At 41.4% G+C, this 25531-nt stretch overlaps 1 protein-coding gene across 1 annotated transcript in view; it reads left to right on the top strand.

Moving 5' to 3' along the window:
• The window catches only part of THSD7A (thrombospondin type 1 domain containing 7A), a 763222-nt gene that overhangs the window by 400047 nt on the left and 337644 nt on the right, over positions 1–25531 (top strand). Inside the window, exon 4 of the mRNA XM_033931006.1 lies at positions 16679–17510. Coding sequence (XP_033786897.1) covers positions 16679–17510 — 832 coding nt within the window. The remainder of the gene's footprint in view (positions 1–16678; positions 17511–25531) is intronic.

Consider the following 25531-nt stretch of genomic DNA (forward strand, 5'->3'; position numbering starts at 1 on the left):
AAGATACATGATATTGCCTGTAACAAGGTTTTGTTCTGAACTTTGCCTGACTGCTGAAAGTATCTGTTTCATGCCTCTGACAAATATTGCTGAGAAGAAATGTAAAGCATGTTTAGGATATCATTGAAAATGCAGGACTGTAACAAAGTACAAGATTCTTGACAAAACAAACCCATATAGGGATTTTTGACTTTTGTATTTTCTCATTTTCCTTTGACTTTATTTTTGGATGAAATACTACAGTGTCTGTGCTTTGTGTTACACTGTTTGGACCGCTAAGGTCAGAATAAACACCTTATTTTGCCTTGGAGCATTTTGTCTGAGTGGTGGTGTTTTAGGAGGTCATGCTTACCTTTCTCTCACCGGCCTAAGCAGTCGCCTAGAAAAGTCCTGAAGATACCCCTGGTTAAAGGGGACACACCAGAATTCCAGTGTTTGTCACAAGATAGCTCTGCGCTGAGGAGTGTTGGTGACAGTACACAGCAGTCCCTCTTTGCTCCCACTCTATCTGTTCAAAATGGTATACTAACCCCTAAGACTAAGGATCAGTGTTTCATATAAGGGTAATTTGCTTATATGGAAGGCTGATCCTAGGGGTTAGTGATGAAATTTTGAACCCAGAAACAGATAAAACAGTAATGGAGGGGGACTGCCTTTACACCTTGCCACTGGACCACCAGGCCTTCCATCTGGATAAGCCCTGGAAATTAATAAGAGTTCTGGTGAGGATCTGGTGGTGGGGGTAGGATTGCAGGTGGGAGAGGCTATACTTGACAAGGGATTCTGAACTTGTCATCAGAAATGTGAGAATTCCAAACTTATCATTGAGGAGGTGAAGTACCAAACTGGTCATCAATGAAGTGTGGAGTGCAGGCAGTTCCTAACATGTCAATGAGAAGTGGGGCTGGAAGGTTGTAGAACTTGTCGTTGAGGAAATGGGGGTACCAAACTTGTCATTGGGCGATCCAGGGAGAGGTGTTCTGAACTTCCAATTAGGGTTTGGGCCGTGGCCATATGATTGGATTATCAGTAGCATGATTGCTCTTTCTGCATTCTCTTGAGGTGGCAGTAGGGCAGGGCTTTGAGTCAGATGTCTGGGTGCTTGACCGGGAAGGGTTGGGATTCTAGACTGGGGGGGGGATCAGGGTGCTTGACTGGCTTGGGGTTCCCTGCTTGGGGTGAATCAGAGGTTGGGGTGCTTGAATGGCATTCAAATGCAAAAACTTTTTTCATAAAATTATTTGTTATGAGGCTGATTCTATAAAAGGGAGCCTATATTTAGGCAGCAAAAAAGAATCTCTTTGGAGCCTATTCTGTAAAGGTAAAATATGGGTTTATATTTTAGGGTACAGAGCTAGTGTAAATGTTCATGTCTAGAATGCTATACAATGTACATAATTTCTACTATTCTATCACTAATTTGCACAATTGTGTTCCTGTGCCATGTTCCATCCAGGTATATGCTCACCTTTAAATTATGTACCACTGAAGTGAAGACAAGAAACCGATGTCCTTGTCTTCACTTCAATGCTGGAAATGTGACTGCAGTAAGATCGTTGCGTCTTTGGATCGCGATCCTGGCATACATCAACAGCTGTGAAGATAAGTGTTACCTTCCTGAAGGTTCTTTTTCCTGTTCCCTGTGCACAGTGGTGAAATATTTCCTATTTTGAAAGATTTAATTTAGAGAAGTAGTGGAGGTTTTTTTTGCCTATGATACAGAGTAAGAACGGCTAAAAAACTCATTGGGTTGCCGTCTGCATATAAAATTAGTTGAGGCTTTTTTCTCCACTTTACTTAAATGGTTTTTCAAAGGATAGTTCCACCACTTGGCTTATAACATTTTTGCAACAATTTTTTTGCTGTAGTAATTTATTTTAAGATTGTTATTGTTAGTATTGTTTCTAGAGAGACGTTTAAATACCTACGTAATGTAAATGCGCATGAGTCGAGTCTCTTTCATTTGAAAGGAAGCTCTGGAATGAGATGGCATAGAATGAAGTTAAGAGGTGATAGGCTCAGGAGTAATCTAAGAAAATACTTTTTTACAGAAAGGGTGGTAGATGTATGGAACAGTCTCCCGGTAGAGGTGGTGGAGACAGAGAATGTGTCTGATTTCAAGAAAGCCTGAGATAGTCACATGGGATCTCTTAGAGAGAGGAAGAGATAATGGTTACTGCGGATGGGCAGCCTGTATGGGCCATTTGGCCTTTATCTGCCATCATCAATAATAATAAAACGCTAGAGTGCGCATGCATTCTCAAAAATTAGTGAGTCCTGGCGCCGTGAGGTGTGCTTCTGTGACAACATTCTAATTGACACCTCACGGCGCTTGCAGGGGCTGGAGGCACATGCGCGCGACTGTGCTCTCTCTCTCGCCAAACCTCCCGGCTCCAGCGGCGTAGACAGCACCAGTGGCAGCAACCAAGTGGTGGACAGCAGCCCCGCTCCGGCCGTTGACCCTCCACAAACCTCCCGGCTCCAGCGGCGTAGGCAGCACTATAAACACGCTGCTTCGCGCCCTTCTACTGCCGATTTCCTCTGCCGCGTCTGTCTCCGATGATGTCATCAGAGACGCGGCAGAGGAAATCGGCAGTAGAAGGCCGCGAAGCAGCGTGCTTAAAGTGCTGCCTACGCGGCTGGAGCCCCGAGGTTTGTCGGCGGTGGGAGGGTCAGGAGCAGGCCAGATCGAGCAGGACAACGGCAGTAAAAGAAGGGGGAGGGGCCAAACGGAGCAGGGAAGGGTAAGGGAAGTGAAGGGAAAGGGGGTGGGGGAAATTGCTGCTACTGCTACACAGGGAATTGGAGAGGAAGGGAAATACCCTGCTGCTTCTGCACAGGAAAGGGGGGGATAGGAGGGAAATGCTGTTGCTGCTGCATAGGGAAGTGGGATGGAAATACTGCTGCACAGGGAAATGGGGAAAAATGACAGACAGACAGCGGGAGGGAGGGAGGAAGACAGAAAGAAAGAAAGACACAGAGGCAGGGAGAGGGACAGAAAGACAGGCAGAGAAAGGGGGCCAGGGAGAGAGAGAGAGAGTCAGCGGGAGAGGGAAAGGGGGCTGCTTTGGGGGAGAGGTGTGCTGGGGACAGACAGCTTTGCTCTGGGGGGAAGACAGAGGGGGCACTGGAGAGACAGGGAGAGGGAAAGGGGGCTGCTTTGGGGGGAGGGGTGTGCTGGGGGGAGACAGAAGGGGCCATGAAGAGATAGGGAAAGGGGGCTGCTTTGGGGGGAGGTGTGCTGGGGATTGCTCTGGGGGGAAGACAGAAGAGGGCCATGGAGAGACATTTGGGGGGGAGGTGGGTGCTGTGGGCAGACAGCTTTGCTCGGAGGGGAGGGGAGGGGGAGACAGAAGGATACAGACAGCGGCCAAGGAGAGAGAGATAAAGAAACACAGACAGACAGACACATCTATTCTAGCACCCGTTAATGTAACGGGCTTAAAGACTAGTGTTTCTATAATTGTTTACTCTTTCCAAAAATATAAAGACAAGAGGACTCTCCATGAAATTGCATGGTTTTAAACAAGTAGAAAAAATATTGTTTTCACTCAATTAATAGTTAAGCTCTGGATGTGGTAAAAGCAGGTAGCGTATCTGGATTTAAAAAAAAAAAAGTTTAGACAAGTTCCTGGAGGAAAGGTCCATAAATTATTATTAAATTAGACACTTGAAAAGCCATGGCTTATCTCTGGGATTGGTAGCATGGAATATTGCTACTTTTTAGGATTCTGTCAGTTACTTGTGACCTGGATTGGCCATTGTGGCAAACAAGATACTGGGCTATATGGACCATTGGTCTAACTCATCATTAGCCCAGAGCTAAAAGCTGACACATCTTATTGTTATTCTGCTTCAAAATCCAGCTGCTTCACTAATACACACAATTAGATTATAAATTGCACCAAGCCCTTTCAACTCAATGCTGATGCTCTGTTAGCACTGGGTTATCAATGTTATTAAGCTGTTTGCAGTGGCATTATTTCTTTAATATATAATACTAGGCATTTTCAATTACTTTCGTGCCTTAGCCAAAAGCTATTGTGAATGACTCCCTGAGTCCTTTATACTCGTATTCTGACTTAACTATTATTATACTACCTCCAGATGTGGAGATATGTAGGCAAGAGATGGGGAGATTGACAAGGCATGCTTTTAAATTCCTTTTTTAGCTAACCTAGATATTATTTTCACTCAAGAAAAATCTAGTGTTTGATGCCAGCATGTTCGATCTGGGCATCTAAGCATCTAAGGCATTTATTACAGCATAGCTAAGAGCTCAAAGCACAAAATTGCTTTGCAGAATCTCTTTTTTCTCTCCTTGTTAAATTCTGTGCTTAGATGAAATATTCCCTGTTTGCTGTTTCACTGAGTGTTCGGGGTGAATCCTTGAAAATTAATTGAAGCTATATTTTTAGCATTCATTATGCCAGCTTGGCAGTTGTTACTGCTGTTGGGTGAAATTTTGTAATGATAAATTCAGCATGGAGTTTCAGGAAAAAAGAAAAGGGATAGATAGAATTAATTATCAGAAAACACGAGTGACAGCGTATTGTCTACTATTACAGCCTAGTTTAATAAGCTGGATGTTCACAATGCATGAATCATGCGTGCATGATGTATACTTTATATGTTAAGGATGTGGTGTTGTTTTTATGTTATACATGTCTTTAAAACAAAAAGCAATCATTTTTTTATTGAACTAAAAAGAGAAAAAAAAAATGAACCTAATAAGGTCTCACGACCTCAGCTCAGTTGTATTTTGCAAAAACACACACTAGCGCTGACATTTCAATATTAATGATCACACTTAAAAGGATCTTCAGAACGCCACCCAAGTAATATAGCTAGTGTGGCAGCATTCCTCATTCAAACATAGTTATAATAAGATAAAATCACGATAATAATGATAAAAATTATTTAAAAAAAAAATACATAAGAACATAAGAATAGCTTTACTGAGTCAGACCAATGGTCCATCAAGCCCAGTAACCCATTCTCACGGTGGTCAGTCCAGGTCACTAGTACCTGGTCAAAACCCAAAGAGTAGCAACATTCCATGCTACCGATACAGGGCAAGCAGAGGCTTCCCCCATGTCTTAATAACAAACTATGTACTTTTCCTCCAGGAATTTATCCAAACCTTCCTTAAAACCAGCTACGTTATCCGCTTTTACCACAACCTCTGGCAACGTGTTTTTAATTTTAGGTATTTATATACTGCCTATTAGGGATATCTAGGCAGTTTACAGTCAGGTACTTAAGCTTAACTATTCTCAGAGTAAAAAAAATATTTCCTCTTATTGGTTTTAAAAGTATTTCCCTGTAACTTTATCGAGCGTCCCCTAGTCTTTGTAATTTTTGACAGTGAAAAATTGATCCCCTTGTACCCGTTCTACTCCACTCAGGATTTTGTAGACTTCAATCATATCTCTCCTCAGGCGTCTCTTTTCCAAACTGAAGAGCCCCTAACCATTTTAGTCTTTCCTCATACGAGAGGAGTTCCACTTTATGCATGAGAATCAATGAGGAATGCTGCCACACTGAGCTATATTTTTGGGTTGCATTCTGAAGATCCTTTTAAGTGTGATCAATAATACTGAAATTTCAGAACTAGTGTGTGTGCTTTTGCACTTTGTGGAATTTTTTGTTAATGCCAAATACTGGTTTTTTGGACTCAGTTATATTTTGTAGCATATGCACTCATTTAAACTTCAAAGAGATCTGGCAGATGTGCACACAGGAAGATCATTTTGAAACTGCACACACTACTGCCATTGAGGTATGCTGTTTGCTACAGGGCACATTTTATCCATTAGGTGCAGCAAGAACAAAGGCACCATAGTGGTGATAGTGCTCTGTCTATTGAAAAACGATCCTAACAGTGATTTAAAGCAAACTAGAAAACCGAGATTTCAAAAAGAGAGTAGTGCGGAAAAGACCTTGTAAGATTGAGTAGAATTCTAAATTATTTCATCCTTCTTGGTGCCCACTTGAAGTTCCATTGTTTATATTTATTGAAAACTTTATATACTGCGTATTGTCACAAGCTCGAGTCCAATGCCCGCCTTGTGCCAGGGAAGAGTCATAAAAAACATCTCCTGAAACTAGTCCGGGCTAACCACGTTGTCCCTGTGAGGCAGGAACAAGAACAGAAAGCACAGGCTGTGTTCAGACCTAATGCAGAACACAGCCTGGTGAAATCTGGTAAGGCCCCTTTAAATCCTCCATTTTGTGGAAAGCTGGCTAAGCAGGGGAAAAGGTAACCACAGCTGAAGGAAGTTCAGCCCCGGAGTAGGGCTGGGTATGGTACAGCAGCTTGGCAGCATTTAGAGAGCTGGCTGACCAAGAGGAAGGGGGAGATAGGAGAAGTTCCCAGGTGGAAGGAACCTCCACCTTCTCCCGAGCCCACAGACGTGGAAATGTTTGACCCAGAGGCAGACCAGCAAGCACCGGAGACCCAGGTACCAGAGGACATGGATTGCAGTTCTCTTCCAGAGCTGGAATGTCCGGAAGGCATGGAAGTAAGCTGAACTGGCTAGGTGTGTGTTTTTCAAAATTGGGTTTTGTTATGGACTTTTTGTATGCTGGGTGGCTTGCTGCAGGAACTGGGCTTAAGGACAATTAAGCCACATGAGCGAAGCATTACTGAGGAGAACTGTGAAAACCCAGAAGGTGGGAATCAGTTTGCATGACTGCAGCATAGGATGTTTGGGGATTATATTGTTTTCATTTGTGCTTTGCTGTACCAAGGAGCTATATTGGTAAAGCTCATATCCTTTTGCTCTTGTATGCCTGAGGAGAAGGGAGAAGCACGGCTACATTTTGACTGTTCAGAGTTTTCTTTGTTTGAGAGTCAAGGACTGCCAGAGACTCTGCTACACCTGGGACATTGATAAAGAACTTTGAGACAAATTTCCAGACCAGGCTGGTTACTAGCATATTATGTTGTTCTACATGTTTTTGCCAAAGACCTTTTGGAATACATTTTCTTTTGATGCATTTTTTTTGGACTTGTCAGTTGAACAATAAATTTGATTTTTGTTTCATTACTTACCTGTGTGAGGCCATCCTGTTTATACACATAGGATAAGTTTATGCACAACAGGGACTTCCTCCATCTTGAGGAAGCACGCTGGGGAGAATATTGTAAGCGTGGGCCGGTTACTGCGAGCCTTGAGGACCGGCCGCGCTACAGTATATAGCCAAAAAGTATCCAAGCGGTTTACAATGCATAATGCAAAACAATTTTGAAAAGAACTCCATTCAAAATAGAAAAGAACAGAACAGGGGAAAATTTTTTAAAAAATACATAATATTCCATAACAATCAAAATATCAATAATAAAAATACAAACCCAAAATTTTATTAAAATAAATGAATAAGTACAGACTGCAGCCTCAAACTCATTTCTTCAATTTGAAAAAGCCAGTTGAAAAAAATGAGCTTTTATGGCCTCCTTTTACAAAACTGTGATAGCGGTTTCTAGCGCGGGGAGCCATGCTGAATGGCCCACACTGCTCCCAATGCTCATTGAATTCCTAAGCCATACTAATCCTCATCACTTCGTGCCTGAGCACTTCCCGTAGGACCCTAAAAATAATCTGAGTAATATTCAGCTAATATCAACAGCATTTATTTCAACATGGGCCTCCATGAGCTGAATTAGTCCCGGATAGTAAATGTCAGCCCATACCCTTGTATCAGCACTGAATATTATGGGCAGTGGAGACTCCTAGAAGTTATCCAGGTACCAAATATATTTAGTACCAGTACCTGGATACCTAGCCAGGAAATTTAAAACTGCCATTTATATTTATATTTTCTTTGAACGTAAATGGGCTCAACCATCCAGTTAAAAGGAGGAAAACCCTCAACTTCTTGAAACAGCAGGGAGCAGATATTTATTTTATACAGGAAACGCACCTGTCTGCTATTGAGTCGAAAAAGTTGGAAGGGGGTGGGTTAAATATTGCTTTTTCACTCCTGCTGTAGGAAAGAAGGCTGGGGTGGCTATCCTGGTAAATAGGAAATGCTCAGCTGCATTTAAAGTAATATCAGCAGATCCCATGGGATGTTGGATTCAGGTGCACATGAGCTCAGGGAAAGATATCCTAACGCTTTTTAATAAGTATGCCCCTAATTCGAACCAGGCTGATTTTTTTTTTTTAACCCTTCAACAGTTGATTCTACCACTGGTTTCTTCTAATTTAATAGTAGCTGGGGACTTCAATGCTGTTATGGACCCATTGTTGGACAAACAACCCAGTAAGTTAATAAAATCAATGGAATTAGATAATTTAGTGAAGTCCTGTGGTTTGAAAGATATATGGCGAATTATTCATTTTAATGCTCGGGAATTCTCTTTTTGTTTCCATGCACATGATTCATTTTCAAGAACAGATTATTAATTTTGTTTCAGATCAACTAACTCAGCAGGTTACAAAAGCCAGCATAGATTCACTTATTTCATCAGATCATGCTGGAGTTTGGATTGAACTCAAACTTGCTGAACAAAATTGTAATAGACCTGTTTGGAGATTTAATAATACATTGCTTGCAGATTCAAACTTTCTTGAGAAATTTCAATTAAAAATGAATGAATACTTTCAATTGAATTCCACAGGGGAAATCTCTTTAGAAACTTTGTGGGATGTTTTTAAAGCTACAATGAGGGGGCAAATTATATCATATTTTGCATACGTTAGGAAACAACTCAAAATGGAATTTTCTAATTTGAAACAAAATATTAAAGATTTGGAGTCACAATTGGCCTTGAAATGGGAACAAATTACTTTAAAGGCCCTCTTAAAAGCTTATATTATTGGTATGCACCAAACGGGTTTCATTGCTCAAAGACATTCCTCCAACACTAGATTAGCTTTTCATATGTTAAACTTAATAAAAGCCATGGATGATCCGGCCTGAGAAGGCCTTTGATTGTGTGGAATGGACCTTCATGTATCAAGCAATGCATTGTTTTGGTATTGGTTCAGGATCTATACAAATGATTCAAACCTTGTATAGTTCCCCTCTGCCAGATTATATATAAATAATACTTTTTCAAAATGTTTTCATCTGGAGAGGGGAGTTAGACAAGGGTGTCCATTATCTCCTTTGCTATTTGATATTGTTCTGGAACCCTTGCTATTGGCTATTCAACAGGTGGAGGAGATACAGGGTATTCCTTATACAGGTTGGGAATATAAGGTCTCTGCTTATGCAGATGATATTTTCCTTCATTTGAGGAATCCTGAATCTATCATTCCGCATTTACTAAATTTGATAGACCGATTTGGAAAATTTTCAAGATATAAAATAAATTGGAGTAAATCGGAGGTTCTTCTATTAAATGTACACTGTCCAAAAGGATTATTTTACACATTCCCTTTTCTTTGGAAGGAAGAGGGTATAAAATATTTAGGAATTTGGATTCAGATAACGTTGAAAGAGACGATGAAAGTAAATTAAAAATCCTTATTGCTAAAGGTCTCAGAAATGTGTGAGCAATGAAACCCACTACATCAGTGGTCTCAAACTCGTGGCCTGGGGGCCACATGCGGCCCGCCAGGTACTATTTTGAGGCCCTCAGTATGTTTATCATAATCACAAAAGCAAAATAAAAGTTTCTTGATCCTATGTCTCTAGCTATAAATTACAATATTATTATAGGACTTAGCCAAAAGGAAAGATTTATAAACTATAAACCTTGTAACCCATTCTGAGCTACTGGGAGGATGGGATAGAAATTGAATTAAATAAAATAAAGAGTTTTACCTCATGCAAAATTGTCATTTCTTTAATAAGACATTAACTATTTTTTTTTTTTTCTGAGGCCCTCCAAGTACCTACAAATCCAAAATGTGGCCCTGAAAAGGGTTTGAGTTTGAGACCACTGCACTACATCTATCTTGATGGGGGAGAGTCCAAATGGTTAAGATGATGATTTTGCCTGTGGTTTGATACCAAATGGGTACATTGCCAGTTTATTTTCAGGGGTCCTTTTACAAGAAATTGAATAGCATCCTTACTAAATTTATTTGGCTAGGTAAAACTGTTAGAATTGCTTTAGTATCTTTACAAAAAACAATTACGGCGGGTGGGGTAAATTTCTCAAACTTTTATAGGTATTATCAGGCCTATATACTGTGTCAGGGTATGTAATGGATCCTTCCTGAGCTCATAAAACATTTTCTTGATTGGCTCCACTTAGAGTGGCAAATTATGTCCCCACTACGGCTATCTCATGTGTTGAGTATCAAATTACCTAGTTACGTTAAGGACAATAGTATTATATTTGACACCTGGAAAACCTTGAAATTTATTAACAATTTAACAGAAATTCCAGTAGAGAAATCCATGTGTCAGTCCTTATGGCTAAACTCCAAGATTCAAATTGGTGAGTCTAAGATCGCCTGGAAGCACTGGATGTAGGCAGGCATACGTACATTAGATGATGTTTTATCAAATGGGAAAATGCTTGATTTTTCACAACTGCAAAATGTTTTGGTATTTCAAAGTCTCAAATTTATAAGTGTTTGCAGTTGAAACAAGCCATTCAGAAGGGGTTCTCTGAATGGCGAAATTAAAAAAATTATTATAGCTTGCAGGTTCTATGCTTCCAGACAGATTTGCTAGAACATCAGGCCGCCCGGTGGTATAAATTAATATCTGAATTCTTGAATAAAAAGCCAAAAACTTGTCTTAGAGACATTTGGAGCATTTAGATTAGGCAGCATATTTCTGCATCTCAATAGCCACAAATTTGGACTTGGAGGATGAGATGTACAGCATCAGCATCTATGAGACAAACATGGGTTTTTTTTTTTTGTTACATAGAAGTTTCTGGACCCCTGTTTGTTTACAAAATTTAGACAATTCTAAATCTAATAGATGCTGGCACTGTCATCTTGATGTAGGGACACTGGATCATCTGCTGTTCTATTGTCCTTTGATACTTAACTTTTGGAAGTCAATAAGGGGATAGATTAACACCATACTGGAGGCATCAATTCCATTGACGTATGAGGTAGTCCTATATGGAACATTATTGCATATTAAGCCCCCCATGGACCGCTATAAATGCTGGCTTTTCCTAATTATAACTGGAAAAGCCATGCAAATTATTACTCGCAATTGGAAGAACTGGGATCGCCTTAGTTTTCCTTTCTGGTGGGCGAGCTTATGCTTAACTTATAAGTATAAGAAAATGAATGCTGACTTGCTGGGGCATAATAAGATATTCAAATTGGTTTGGGGTCCATTGACGTCTTTTGTAGATTTGTTATAGTTGCCCTTTATCTTTATTTTCTGTTGTTTTGCACCCACATATCCGGAGGGGGGGGGGTGAGCGGGAAGGGGGTATATCTTTTATTTTGGTATTATTCCTGAGGGTAATGTTGGATGGGGGAGGGAATTTTATTTTTTGTATAGATTCCGATTGTTTATAAGTGTTTATTTTATTTGATTATTATTATTTGTATGTAAATTGTATTGCACTTTTTGTTGGCATTAAAAATTATATAAAGTTAAAAAAAACCAAAAAAACCTGCCATTTATACTGTTCTACTTGCCCAGAGTTATCCTGGTACTGGCAATGACATTTTTTACCAGCAGGGCTTGAGTAACTTCCAGCTCTTCCTCTGCTCCACCTACAAACTTCCCCAGCCACAGTGGCTACAAACTTCTTAATGCCATAGTGGTCACACATGATATTCAGCAGCATTATCTGGTTAAGTGCTGCTGGGGAGCAGGTCAGCATGATTTAACTGGGTAGGAGTCTTTCTACCCTTTTAAATGATGTTCCCCCTATATGTATTATTATTGTAGACTCTTGCAAATTGGAAATGATCGCCCCTCCACCTTTCATTCCTGTGTAATTGATCTTTCTCTGTTAAACTGGACCTCAGAAATATATAAAAATAAATAGGATCTCAGACAGAGGGCAAAGATTTTTACAGATGCGTTTTGCAGTTTGCAAGATTTTTCTTTAACATGAGTGAGATTTTTAGTTTCTGTGTTATAGAACATAACATTACTACTACTACTATTATTATTTAACACTTCTATAGTGCTGAAGGGTGTATGCAGCGCTGTACATTTTGACATTAAATAGACAGTCCCTGCTCGGAAGAGTTTACAGTCCAACTAGAGATGGTGTGGGAGATTGCTGTCAGGATCAGTTTTTAAAATCTGGTATATTACTAGGATTCTAGAGAGTCTCTCTAGAATATAGGAAGTGTCAGTCCTTCACACAGAGCAGAGTGAGAAAGGTTTGATCTCTGCATGAAGTTTAGTTAATTGGCACATGGTATATATTCTGTGTACAAGGTGCAACAGTGTGATAAGATAGGAGTATGCAGTCTGCAAGCTAGCTGAGTTACATTTATGATGAATTGTGATTATTATTTTTAACATTGCTTTCGTAAGTGAGATTAACTGTTTTCTCTCTCTCTTTTTAGTCTGATTTGGTGTTGTTTAAGTGATCTTTAATAAAATGGGAACTGAAATGCGCTTGCATTTTTCCATTTATTTAGGTTTCAGGGTGTTGGCAAATCCTTTGCCCAATGATTCATCTAATATTTGTTCACTTACAAAAAATAGCATTAGGGTTTTCTCAGGCAGCCTTTAGATTGATTTGAAATATTGTTCAAATATAGTACACACCTGTTTTTATGAAGTGCTATTTTTTTTTTTTTTAAATTAAAACACCGTCAGCTAGGGGAGTGCTCTGCTTTCCTCTTTCAAACCTTGGACAATTTTATTGTCTTCAGGCTTCCTTCATGTCCCAAATGACGTCATTGCCACTTCTGAGCAAATCTGTTTCCTTTTGACCAAATCTAAAAAGGTTTGGCAGGCCCCAGGCACTGAAGTTGGGCCTCCCCTCCATCCTGGCACTGAGGATTATGGCTGCCGATGCTTTGCTGTGCTAATCTTCAGCTGTCTGCTGCTCTTCTCAAATGCTTTGGGGCAGTCGTATAAGAACATAAGAACAGCTGCTGTTGGGTCAGACCAGTGGTCCATCGTGCCCAGCAGTCCACTCACGCGGCGGCCCTCTGGTCAAAGACCAGTATCCTAACTGAAACTAGCCCTACCTGCGTACGTTCTGGTTCAGCAGGAACTTGTCTAACTGTGTCTTGAATCCCTGGAGGGTGTTTTCCACTATGACAAACTCCGGAAGAGCGTTCCAGTTTTCTACTACTCTCTGGGTGAAGAAAAACTTCCTTATGTTCGCACGGAATCTATCCCCTTTCAATTTTAATAATAATAATAACTTTATTCTTCTATACCACCATAGTCGTGAGACTTCTAGGTGGTTTACATTGAAGAGAGCTGGACAATCAGTGAGTTACAATATGCAGAGTTAAGAGAAATACAGCATGCAGAATCTTAAAAAAAGGCAGCAAAATACAATATACAGATAGTTTACATTGAAGAGACCCGGACAGTCAGCGAGTTACAATATGCAGAAATAAGAGAAATACAGCATGTAGAATAATTTTTTGTCTCATACGCAGGAGTGGACATGTTTGAAATATTAGAAATTGATTTAGTGTTTTGTGTAGATACTTTTTAGGCGATATTTCTATCGAATAAGGCAGTTTTTATGGCTTTTCTAAAGGCGTCATAGGTCAGTCTTGCTCCATTAATGTAGTTGTCTAACCAGTGTTGTTTGTTTGCTTGGTACATAAAAGTTCTATCCAGGAAGGTTTTGTATTTGCAGCCGGTAATGCTTGGGTATGCAAATAGATTGCTGTTTTTGGTTTGTCTTGTAGGGCTGTATAGTACGAAGTGAGGTAGCAGGTAGGTAGGAGCTAGTCTCCAAACCAGCTTGAAACATATGCAAGAGAACTTGAATATTATTCGCGCCTCCATTGGCAGCCAGTGAAGCAGTTTGTAGTAGGGGCTAACATGGTCGCTTTTTTTCAATCCAAATATCAAACGGACCGCTGTGTTTTGAACAATTCTAAGTTTCCTCACTGTTTTTTTGGATATACCCATATAAACGATATTGCAATAGTCCAGTGTAGAAAGCACTAGCGATTGCACTAGTAGTCTAAATGATAATGGGTCAAAGTATTTTTTGATGGTCTTTAACTTCCATAATGTCAGGAACACTTTTTTACCACTATGTTCGTGTGTTCAACCATTGTCAAATGTGTGTCTAATGTGATTCCCAATATTTTTATTGTTTGGGTAATCGGGTAGTCACGATCTTTTACACGTAACGTTGTTTTGGTAATTTTGTCTGTTGGGCTTGCAAGGAAGATTCGGTTTTTCTGTGTTTAGTTTCAGTTTGAAATTTATTGTCCACTGTTCTATTTCGGTCATAATATGAGAAATGTATTCTGTACTCATTTGCACAAGCCTCAAACCTTAACACCTGCATTGAGATGACGTTAGTTTTTCTGCGTAGCACGCAGTGTAGCGTGCGGTAATTTCCTGCGTGCACTTAAAATGCTAGTGTACCTTAGTAAAAGGGGCCCTATTCTGTACAACTGTTTATAGAGTCTTCCATTTTGATCTGGTTTTGGTACAACCTTCCCAAAGATTCAGTTGCATATGTTTTTATATCATCTGGGAACCATCACTCTCAACCAACCAGAAAAAAAATTGTCTCACACACACAAAAAAAGTCTACCACGTTCCTCGGACAACATCCAAAGTCATGCAACTGACCCAGCACCCCCTTCCTCCCTTCTTTCAGCCCCAGAGGCATCAGTAGCAGAGGAAAGACCTGCTGGGTCTGGCCAGAAGTTGCCTGTTTACTGGTGATTCCTCTGCTCGCTGGCTGCCACTACTGCTTCAGGTGAGGGACAGAGGACCGGCTCTGCTGCTTCGGTAGCAGAGGGAGGGAGGGTCGTCAGAACCAGCTCTGCTGCTTTGGGTAAGGGAGGAGAGAAAATGGGAGAGAAAGTGACCCAGAAAGAAGGGAAGAACAGATGCTGGACCTACAAGTAGGGGTGGGGGGGATGATAGTTAGGTGGGTAGGGAGACAAAACTGTTTTTACAGTAACTCTCAAGCAACCAGAGACTACAGTTATCTGGCATCCACCAATCCCCACGGGTGCCGGATAGCTGAAAGTCTGCTTTAATTGGATTATCTTTAGGATATGGGTGTAGTAGAGAACCTAAACTGTAAAGTGAATGAACAGGAAAACGAATATCTATTAAATATTAGAAATGCTCCTTGATGTAACCAACAGTGGATGAATCTGTTGCAGTAACATTAAGATACTTGAACAGCTGGGCATGATGGAAGGACGTTGTAGATGGTAGGAGTCTGATTAGCAGACAAGACTCTTGTTGCCACATCAAAGACAGACAAGACACAAATTGTCTCATTTAACAGTAGTTCGTTTAAATCCAAAAGCAGCTTCTGCAGTTTTTTTTAAATCATGGAATTCAGTTGCCAATTGTCTAAGATGTGTTAAGTTTTTACATAGTCTCAAGTTTTTAGACAATGACACAAGGCTTTGTCCCTGTCCCCGTGCCATGGGTTCTGTCCCTGTCCCCACTCCACGCTTAACTGCAGGTTCCCATCCCCACATCATTGGCGGACAGCGAAGCTGTTCTATAAATATAGCTGATAGTCAAACTGCTATTCGGATAACTATCTGAATAATGTTAGCACAGCATATTTTACAGCTCAGATGACAGCTTGATTGATAGGTATCACTGGCATTATTTTGAACCCAGGGCGGGCCAGGGTAAGAGCAACTGGGAATCGCTTCTGCCCCATCCCAGGGACGTCTAAAGGTAACATAGAAACACAGTGTATGACGGCAGAAATGGGCCTGCGGCCCAACAAGTTTGCCCACTTCAGATCCCTCCCTCCCTCAAGCCAACCCACTTAAACAATACGAACCCTCCTCCCTGGGCTATCCATCTTTAGGCATAACTCTGTGGTACCCCTCAGCCTCCCGTTACTAACCCAGCACTCAACCCTTGAGCCAGCCAGGCTTTCACTAAGAATTACTCTAGTCCACCCAAGGACGGATGAAAACTTCTCCACTTCTGCTCTTCCTTATATTTTTCCTTCCTGATTTGGATTTAAAAATCAAACATCCTGGCACGGGAGTCGATCTCAGGACTCTTCGGTACAAGGTAACAAAGAATTCCTCTAGTCCACCTATGGACTGACTGGTTCCTCTAGTCCACCTATGGACTGACTGGGAGGTCCCTATGAAAAGATGGGAGGTCTTTTTTTGGAACGAGGGAGCTCTTCAGGAGAGGGTGTTGATGATGATGATGACATGAAGTGATTTATCATTGATTGCCTGACCCCTTTAAGATGTGACTTTGCAGTCTGATACGTCCAGGTAATATGAATAGCACTGCTTGCAAGTAAGTATAATTAGTAAAAGGACCTGTTAAGAAGTCATTTCATAAGAAATTTTATACAGCTAGGCTAGGCAAGCCCAAAATATGACATTAATTTAAAGTCAGAAATAAATGAAAACAAAACCAGGTTTCCTAAATAATGTAGTTATTACTATGGCATCTCAACACTGTTTAGATTAATTTTAAACTTTTTCATCCTGTCTGCCAATTTGAACAGTTCTGTACTTTATAGACCTGTGAATGGCGGATCTTGAGAAGTCTTGCATTTTTATAATGAATCTGCAAACAAGTATATATATTTTTAATGATTAGCAATTTTGTATCCTGTTTCTAGGTCCCTGGGGGAGATGTATGGGGGAGGAGTGTGGTCCAGGTGGCATCCAAACAAGAGCAGTCTGGTGTTCCCATGTAGAAGGATGGACAACACTACCCACAAATTGCAAGCAGGCAGAACGACCTGACAATCAACAGAACTGTTTCAGAGTTTGTGATTGGCACAAAGAACTGTATGACTGGCAATTGGGCAGTTGGAACCAGTGCCAACCAGTCATATCCAGAACCCTGGAAAAGCCTTTTGAGTGCACAAAGGGGGAAGAAGGAATTCAGACTAGAGTTGTAATTTGTCTTCAAAAATCAAGCGGAATGGCAGTTGAGGATGCCATTTGCGAATATTTTGAGCCCAAGCCGCGTCTGGAACAGGCATGCCTCATCCCTTGCCCTCAGGATTGTACCGTATCAGATTTTTCTACCTGGTCCGAATGCTCCAAAACCTGTGGCAACGGGCTACAGCATCGGACTCGTCATATAATAGCCACAGCTCAATTTGGAGGTTCTGCCTGTCCGAATCTAACTGAATTTCAGGTCTGCCAGTCTAACCCCTGTGAAATGGAAGAAACCGTGCACAGCCTAAACGTGGGACCATGGAGTGCATGCTCAATGCCGCATTCTAGGCAAATAAGGCAAGCCAGAAAACGAGGGAAGAATAAAGACAGAGAGAGGGATCGAGAGAAAGTGATAAAAGACCCCGAAACACATGAGCTAATAAAAAAAAAGAGAAATCGAAACAGACAAAACAGGCAAGAGAACCAACATTGGGACATACAAATCGGGTATCAAACAAGGCAAGTTACATGCGTTCACAAAAGTGGAAATCCTGCTGCATTGAGGTGAGTTTGCACTCTTATCGCTATACTTAAATATTTTGGTAGAATAGATATTTGATTTTTCTGCATGACATTTTTAAATAAACAAGACTAAGAGGGGGGCTTTCTTCTAAGAGAGGGTGTTAGCATGCATGAAAACATAACTGTTTAGTGTGCATTATGTACTTTCTTCTGATTGACTGATTTATTGGCATAGACAGGGAAGCATGTTTCTATGTTTCTATTGAATTCAAAAGGGCCTGGGATAGGCACATGGGATCTCTCGCAGAGAGAAAGAAATAATGGTAACTGTGGATGGGCAGACTAGATGGGCCATGTGGCCTTTATCTGCCATCATGTTTCTGTTAACCAGTTAATGCTGGCTTAATACCTGAGCCCTTACAGCCTCCTAAATAGAAGGTGGAAAGTGTTCCCTAATTAACTCCCCCCCCCCCTTTTTTTTTTTCTTTTACAAAAATGCATTAGGCTTTTTTTATCACTGGCTGCAGCGGTATTAGCTCCAATGCTCATAGGAATTCTATGAGCTTTGGAAGTAATTTGTGCTAATGCAAACAATAGCATACAACCTGAAAAACCAATAATTGAAAACTATCCTATATCCTACACACATTAGACATGGGTTTAGCACATGAGAAAATCCTGCATTAGCATGTGCTAAGTACATTTTCTATCACCTTTTAGTAGACATACCCCCATAACTTATCTGACCAGCTTTTTCTATGGCAATTTTCCGGTCTAGCGTTTTATTTCATTTTTTTTTCTAATCTGTTTTAAAATACAGTCTGACTCAAATATGTCCAAACTTAGAGGCCTGTGTGCTAAAGCAAAGTAAGCATTTAGGCCCTGATTCTATATAAAGCACCTACCATGAGGTGCCTAGATCGGCACACCTAGCTGAATTCCTATGAGCGTCGGAGAAGTTACCACCGTTGCCGGTGCTAATACCCAAGCTATGTGTTCATAAAAGAGGGAGTATATTACGCGTTGCCTAACATCCTGGAGCCTAACATTATTTATTTATTTTATTTTATTATTTTAAAATTTTCTATTCCGCTTATATCCTAAGAGGGTTACAATGTCCACATACATAAATGAATAAAAACAACAAATACTTAAAATTTACAATTCTACAAATCCAACAGAAAAACTAGACTTAAGGGAAGGTCGTGCCTAACGAACCTTCTGTACTTCTTTGAGGGAATAAGCAGTCGGGTGGACAATGGGGAACCCATAGACATCATTTACCTCAATTTTCAAAAGGCTTTCGACAAGGTGCCACATGAAAGGCTGCTTAGGAAGCTGTGGAACCACAGGGTGGGAGGGGATGTGCACAGATGGATCAAGCACTGGTTGTCGGGTAGATTGCAGAGGGTCAGAGTAAAGTGCCAATATTCTGACTGGGGCGGAGTCACGAGCGGTGTGCCACAGGGATCGGTGCTGGGGCCGTTGCTCTTCAACATATTTATCAATGACCTGGAAAAGGAGGCAAAGTGCGAGGTTATAAAATTTGCAGACGATACCAAACTGTGCAGCAGAGTTAGGTCCAGGGTGGAGTGTGAGGACCTGCAAAGGGACCTGGACAAGCTGGAAGACTGGGCAAACAAATGGCATATGCGCTTTAACGTGGAAAAATGCAAGGTCATGCATATAGGGAAAAAGAACCCGTTGTTCAACTACAAATTGGGGGGGGGGGCATTGTTGGGAGACAGCAGACTTGAGAGAGACTTGGGTGTGCTGGTGGATGCATCACTGAAGCCATCTGCACAGTGCGCAGCAGCCTCAAAAAAAGCCAACAGGATGCTGGGCATCATAAAGAGGGGCATAACAACCAGGACGCGGGAAGTCATCATGCCATTGTATCGAGCGATGGTGCGTCCACATCTGGAATACTGCGTTCAGTATTGGTCGCCGCACCTCAAGAAGGACATGGCGGTACTTGAGAGAGTCCAAAGGAGAGCAACGAAACTGGTAAGAGGGCTGGAACACTGCCCATACGCCGAGAGGTTGGATAGGCTGGGGCTCTTCTCTCTGGAAAAAAAGAGGCTCAGGGGAGATATGATAGAGACCTTCAAAATCATGAGGGGCATAGAGAGGGTGGATAGGGACAGATTCTTCAGACTGAAGGGGACAACAGGTACGAGGGGGCATTCGGAGAAACTGAAGGGAGATAGGTTCAAAACAAATGCAAGGAAGTTTTTCTTCACCCAAAGGGTCGTGGACACTTGGAATGCGCTACCGGAGGAAGTGATCAGGCAGAGTACGGTACAGGGATTCAAACAGGGTTTGGACGGATTCCTGAGGGATAAAGGGATCGTGGGATACTGAGGGAGGAGCTGGGATGTAACACAAGTATAGAAAGCTAACCAGGTAATAAGAATAGAAAGCTAACCAGGTCGTGCATGTGCAAGACTGGAGGGTTAGGACTTTGATGAGAAGATAGGACTTCAATGAGAAACCAAGGTGGCAAGGGGGCCCCTTCTGGTGATTCAGACAGGTCGTGACCTGTTTGGGCCGCCGCGGGAGCGGACTGCTGGGCAGGATGGACCTATGGTCTGACCCGGCGGAGGCACTGCTTATGTTCTTATGTTCTTAAAAGACATCAAACTTCCATTTCAAATTCAATCCTGAGAGTGAAAAAAGGATATTGACATCTCCACATTTATAAAATGCTCTTACAAATAGATGGGTCTTTAAAAATTATTTAAAGGATTTAAGGTCTGCACATAGGGCTCCTTTTCCGAAGCTGCGTTAGCGGTTTAACGCGTGTAATAGCGCACACTAATTTGCCAGCCGTGCTAACCGCTACCGCCTCCTTTTGAGCAGGTGGTAGCTTTTCGGCTAGCGTGGGGGTTAGCGTGTGCTAAAAAAGGCGCGTGCCATAAAGCCGCTAACGCGGCTTCGTAAAAGGAGCCCATAATCTTAACGAACCATTCATTGCATTCCACAGCCTTGGACCTGCCACAGAAATTGCTGGCATCCATGTTTTCCTGTAATGTGCATCATGGGTATTTTCAGGGGGTCAATCTCATTTCCGACTGTGAGAGTGAAGCATGATTTGGCATATACTTTCTCAAAGCTTGGATCAAATACTTGGATTATGATGCCTACTGGTGCCTAAGTCAACTTAGACATCACTAGGCACGATTCTAGAAATGGCGCCTAGCGATTGATTGATAACTGCACCTAGCGGTTATAGAATCAGGACCTTAATGTGTGAATTATCACATGCTGACAGTTAAGCATGCCATGCCCATTGCTGTGAAACTTATCATTGTAACTTCTTGCCACAGGTGGGGGGTTATAGACATGAACTGTGATTTCAGTCAGTGCAGGAACTCCATTTCCTCATCCCACCCCGTGAGTTTTCTCGCTGTCCTTGCCCCATTCCTATAAGCTCTACCCTAACCACATAAACCGCAAACACTTATGATTTTAAAGTGTTTGTGGCTTGTGCAGATGAGGACAGAGCTTGCAGGAATGGGACATGAACAGGGAAAAAAAAAATCTCCGGGATGGGATGGGAAAATGAGTTCCCGTGGGAACGGGAAAAATTAATCCCGGTGTCATTCTCTACCCCTGATGAGCGTCCTGTCTCAACCTCCAACACCAACTCTGCCCTGTTTGTTTCAAGTTTTATTACTGCTTGATACACCACCCTTTAGGTTCCTATCAGAGCAGTTTACAATAACTATATATTAAAAGAAAGAATGGAAATACAAGATAGGAGAGAGAGCAGACAGTCTGGCAGATCCTGAGAGTTTCACCGCTCCAGATCCTCTCTGGTGGGCTGAGGAAGAGGGATAGAATGTGTCTTTGTAAAGAAAGATGCTAATTATAAATTTAGTGTAAATGTATCCTTTTGAAAGTACTATCTCCAGAATTGTTCAAAGTATTCTAAATGAAGTATAGAAACCCGACCAGGTCGTGCATGTGCAAGACCGGAGGGCTAGGACTTTGATGGGAAGATAGGACTCAATAGGAAACCAAGGTGGCATGGGGGCCCCTTCTGGTGATTTGGACAGGCCGTGACCTGTTTGGGCCGCCGCGGGAGTGGACTGCTGGGCAGGATGGACCTATGGTCTGACCCGGCGGAGGCACTGCTTATGTTCTTATGTTCTTAAGTCTCACAAATGCAATATTTTCTCCTTTTACTGAAAGCCATTCCTGTCTTATGCACCTGAGCATCCTTCTTGCTTTCACGGTTCTTCAGTATGATTCATAAAGCCTCTTAAATCTTTAATGGAACAGTATTGTATTTATTTCTAACATAACTATAATTTTTCATATCATAATTACAATGCACGTCGTGTCCATTTCAGCTTAATTCCAGAAAACAGGTTCTGATAGCTCAGTAGACATAAGATATATGTCCAATTGTTTATTATCACTACTAATTATTATCACAGCTCTTATAAATAAATACAAATAAATATAATTATAATATTAATAGTGAAGTGTTCAGACCGATACCCGTGAATTCTGTGGTCTCACCGAACTGGGGTACTTTGGGACCATCATAACACTTCTCTTGTCCCTTTGCCAGCCTCCTTCATTTATATATCTCAATGAGTCTTATTGTGTATACTTGTAAATAATCAAAATACACTTATCTTGATGACTACTTCAATAGGCTTGGCCTCATTTTCCTTAATTTCCAGCTGCGGTGAGATTAAAGTGCTTAATTCTTAAAGTGCTTGTGCTAATAGTGCTTGCTATCATCATCCGTGCTTGTTAAAATTGAACTTAAGCCCGGCCCCCCGACTCGAGTTTCGGGTCCTTCGTCAGGCGTGCTCTTTTCGAAGGTTACCCAGCAGAAGTAAGCCGAGTAGGGACCCCTCCTGACGAAGGACCCGAAACTCGAGTCGGGGGGCCGGGCTTAAGTTCAATTTTAACAAGCACGGATGATGATAGCAAGCACTATTAGCACAAGCACTTTAAGAATTAAGCACTTTAATCTCACCGCAGCTGGAAATTAAGGAAAATGAGGCCAAGCCTATTGAAGTAGTCATCAAGATAAGTGTATTTTGATTATTTACAAATATACACAATAAGACTCATTGAGATATATAAATGAAGGAGGCTGGCAAAGGGACAAGAGAAGTGTTATGATGGTCCCAAAGTACCCCAGTTCGGTGAGACCACAGAATTCACGGGTATCGGTCTGAACACTTCACTATTAATATTATAATTATATTTATTTGTATTTATTTATAAGAGCTGTGATAATAATTAGTAGTGATACAATAATCATCACAGAATAATATTGTATATCTCCCCAGTAGTTGGTAAATCAATTGTTTATTATGCCACTGAACTTTTCTGAAATTTTTTTTTTCCTTCATTTGTTTACAGTATGTACTTTATCAGTCTTTAAAGTATGTGTGTGAGAGAGAGCGAGAGAGAGAGAGATCTAGCATCCGAGTGTTCTTATTCCATTCTTATGTCATATTCTCTACACATCATTTCTGGAGTTCTTTGTTGCTGACAAAGCAAATTCAAAATTGATACTGCCACTGAAAGCTATTTTTTTTCTGAAAAGTAGTTAGTGTAACAGTACAGTACTTCAATTGTTAAGGGGGGTGGGGGAAGAAATGTTGCATTGTGTTTGAATAAGTAGCAAGCCATTACACAGAGAGGCACCAAGAATGTTTGTGCAAAAATACCTACCCACACATTGCAGCTGCTATTAAAAAACATTTGACTGATTGTCTCACAACAAGAATACGGTATTATCTCTAGTGTGCATGTAAACATTTATCTGCAGTGTTGTCAGTTCCAAATATTGAGCAGAACTATTTAAATTTAGCTCATGCCTTTATATTAGAAGATAAGGACAAGTTATAATAGTATTACCCTGTCCCCAGAGTATTTATAGTCTAAGTAAGACACTAGACCAGGGGTAGGCAATTACAGTCCTCGAGAGCCACAGGCAGGTCAGGTTTCAGGATATCCACAATAAATATGCATGAGATAGATTTGCATCTCAAGGAGGCAGGGCATGCAAATCCATCTCATACATATTCATTATGGATATCCTGAAAACCTGACCTACCTGTGGCTCACGAGGACCGGAAATACTTACCCCTGCCCTAGAGCATGAAGTGACTTGCCTTTAGAGCAGGGGTGTCAAAGTCAGTCCTCAAGGGCTGCAATCCAGTCGGGTTTTTAGGATTTCCCCAATGAATATGCATGAGATCTATTTGTGTTCACTGCTTATTCATTGGGGAAATCCTGAAAACCTGGCTGGATTGCGGCCCTCGAGGACCCACTCTGACACCCGTGCTTTTCAGCACCAGAGGAAAAAGTGGGATTCGAACCCTGGTGTTATAAGAAATTAACTTGATGCTTTAACTACTATGGCCCAGATTCTGAAACCTGTGCTGTTGTTGGCGGCCACATTAAAAGCGGCTGCCGATCGCGTGTCAATCACGTGACGGTGCTGGGTACAGAATTGCGCCTCCGGCAAAGGTAGGCGCCGGAAATGTAGGTCAGGGTTTTCCAGGCCTACATTTCCAGTGCATATCTTTGATGTGAATCACACCTCCATAGATGCTTTAGGCCACATAACGCCACTTCTGGCGTTAGCCACACTCAGTGGCATTAGGCAGCCTAAAACGCCTACAGAGGCACAATTTCATTGCTGATTTTTTCAGTGCTGGTAGGTGCCTTGAAACTCTGTTAAAAACGTTGTCTAAATGGCATTTTTTTTACTGAGTTTAGGTGCCTACCAGGGCCTAAAAAATCGGCACCGATTAGAGAATCTAGGTCTATATTACAACTCCACTAACATCCAAGATTCCAAGTTTATTAAAATCTTGATACACCACCAGTCAAAGTCGTCAAGGTGGTTTACAATCAATAATAAAAGAGCTACATATATGAAATAGTAGTAGAAACATAAAACATGCATAGAAAAACAGGACTGAATGAGAAAGGGGGAAGGAGAGAGGGAAAGAACTACAATAGGAACGAGATGTGGGAAAGAACACTAACCATCTCTTCTATTAAACTGCGCTAGAAGATTTTAGCGCAGAGAGCTGTGCTGAATGGCCCGCGCTACTCCCGACGCTCATAGGAACTCTATGAGCATTGGGAGCAGTGCGGGCCATTCAGCGCGGCTCCCTGCGCTAGAAAACTGCTAGCGCAGTTTAATAGAAGAGGCCCTAGGAGAGGTGTTTGTATAAAGGTTTATCACCATAATTGTCTTCTGGCATCTTCTAAAGAGGAATTAGAATTAGATTCTCTGAGCAAAAGTAGGGGTGTGGTCAAAGGTGTCTGAGGTTAAGAAAGTCTTCAATAATATCTTGAATTTATCTAAGGAATCTTCCAATCTTGAAGAGGTTGGGAGCATGTTCCAAAAGGTAGGAGCTGTAATTGAAACAAGTGCAGTGGCGGGTTGTGTCATAGACAATGTAACGCATAGATGACACTCTTTAGTAAATTTTGTTGTAAGGACGGTAAGGTATGTGTAAGGGTATAAGAAACTAGTAATTTACCCAGAAAGGAAGGGGTTTGGGCCTTTCTGATTTTGAAAATTAACAAGATTTTATATGTAATACGATGAGCTACCAGAAGCCAGTGTACAGATTTTAAAAGAGGAATCCCCTCCCCCCCTTCCCAATAACTCACAGATACATTTGCAGTGGCACATTACTAATGTCTTATTCTCCATCTCTTTAAGCTCTGGTATATCCTTTTGTGCAACATAAGCAGTACCACTAGTCTGAAGCGGATTTCTTGCACTGCCACTTCCTATAGGTGGGACTTATTTCTTGCCTCTACAAGTCTGCACTGTTTACACAAGTCATAGTTTATTACCCAAAATGAACACATTAAAAATAAACTCCCTCTCCAGCTTTAGCATATTCAGTTCCTCCACACTGAAAATGGGGTTTTCGAAATGATTCTTCCACAACCTGTCTGATAGTGCTTGCATAGTGCTCCAGGGGATGTGGAAGAGAGAGCTCAGAGCCAAACGTGCATTGCAAGAGAAGCGTGAGATGCATTAATAAGAGCCTCTCCAG

The sequence above is a fragment of the Geotrypetes seraphini genome, chromosome 2 (assembly GCF_902459505.1).
Source record: "Geotrypetes seraphini chromosome 2, aGeoSer1.1, whole genome shotgun sequence".
Lineage (NCBI taxonomy): Eukaryota > Metazoa > Chordata > Amphibia > Gymnophiona > Dermophiidae > Geotrypetes > Geotrypetes seraphini.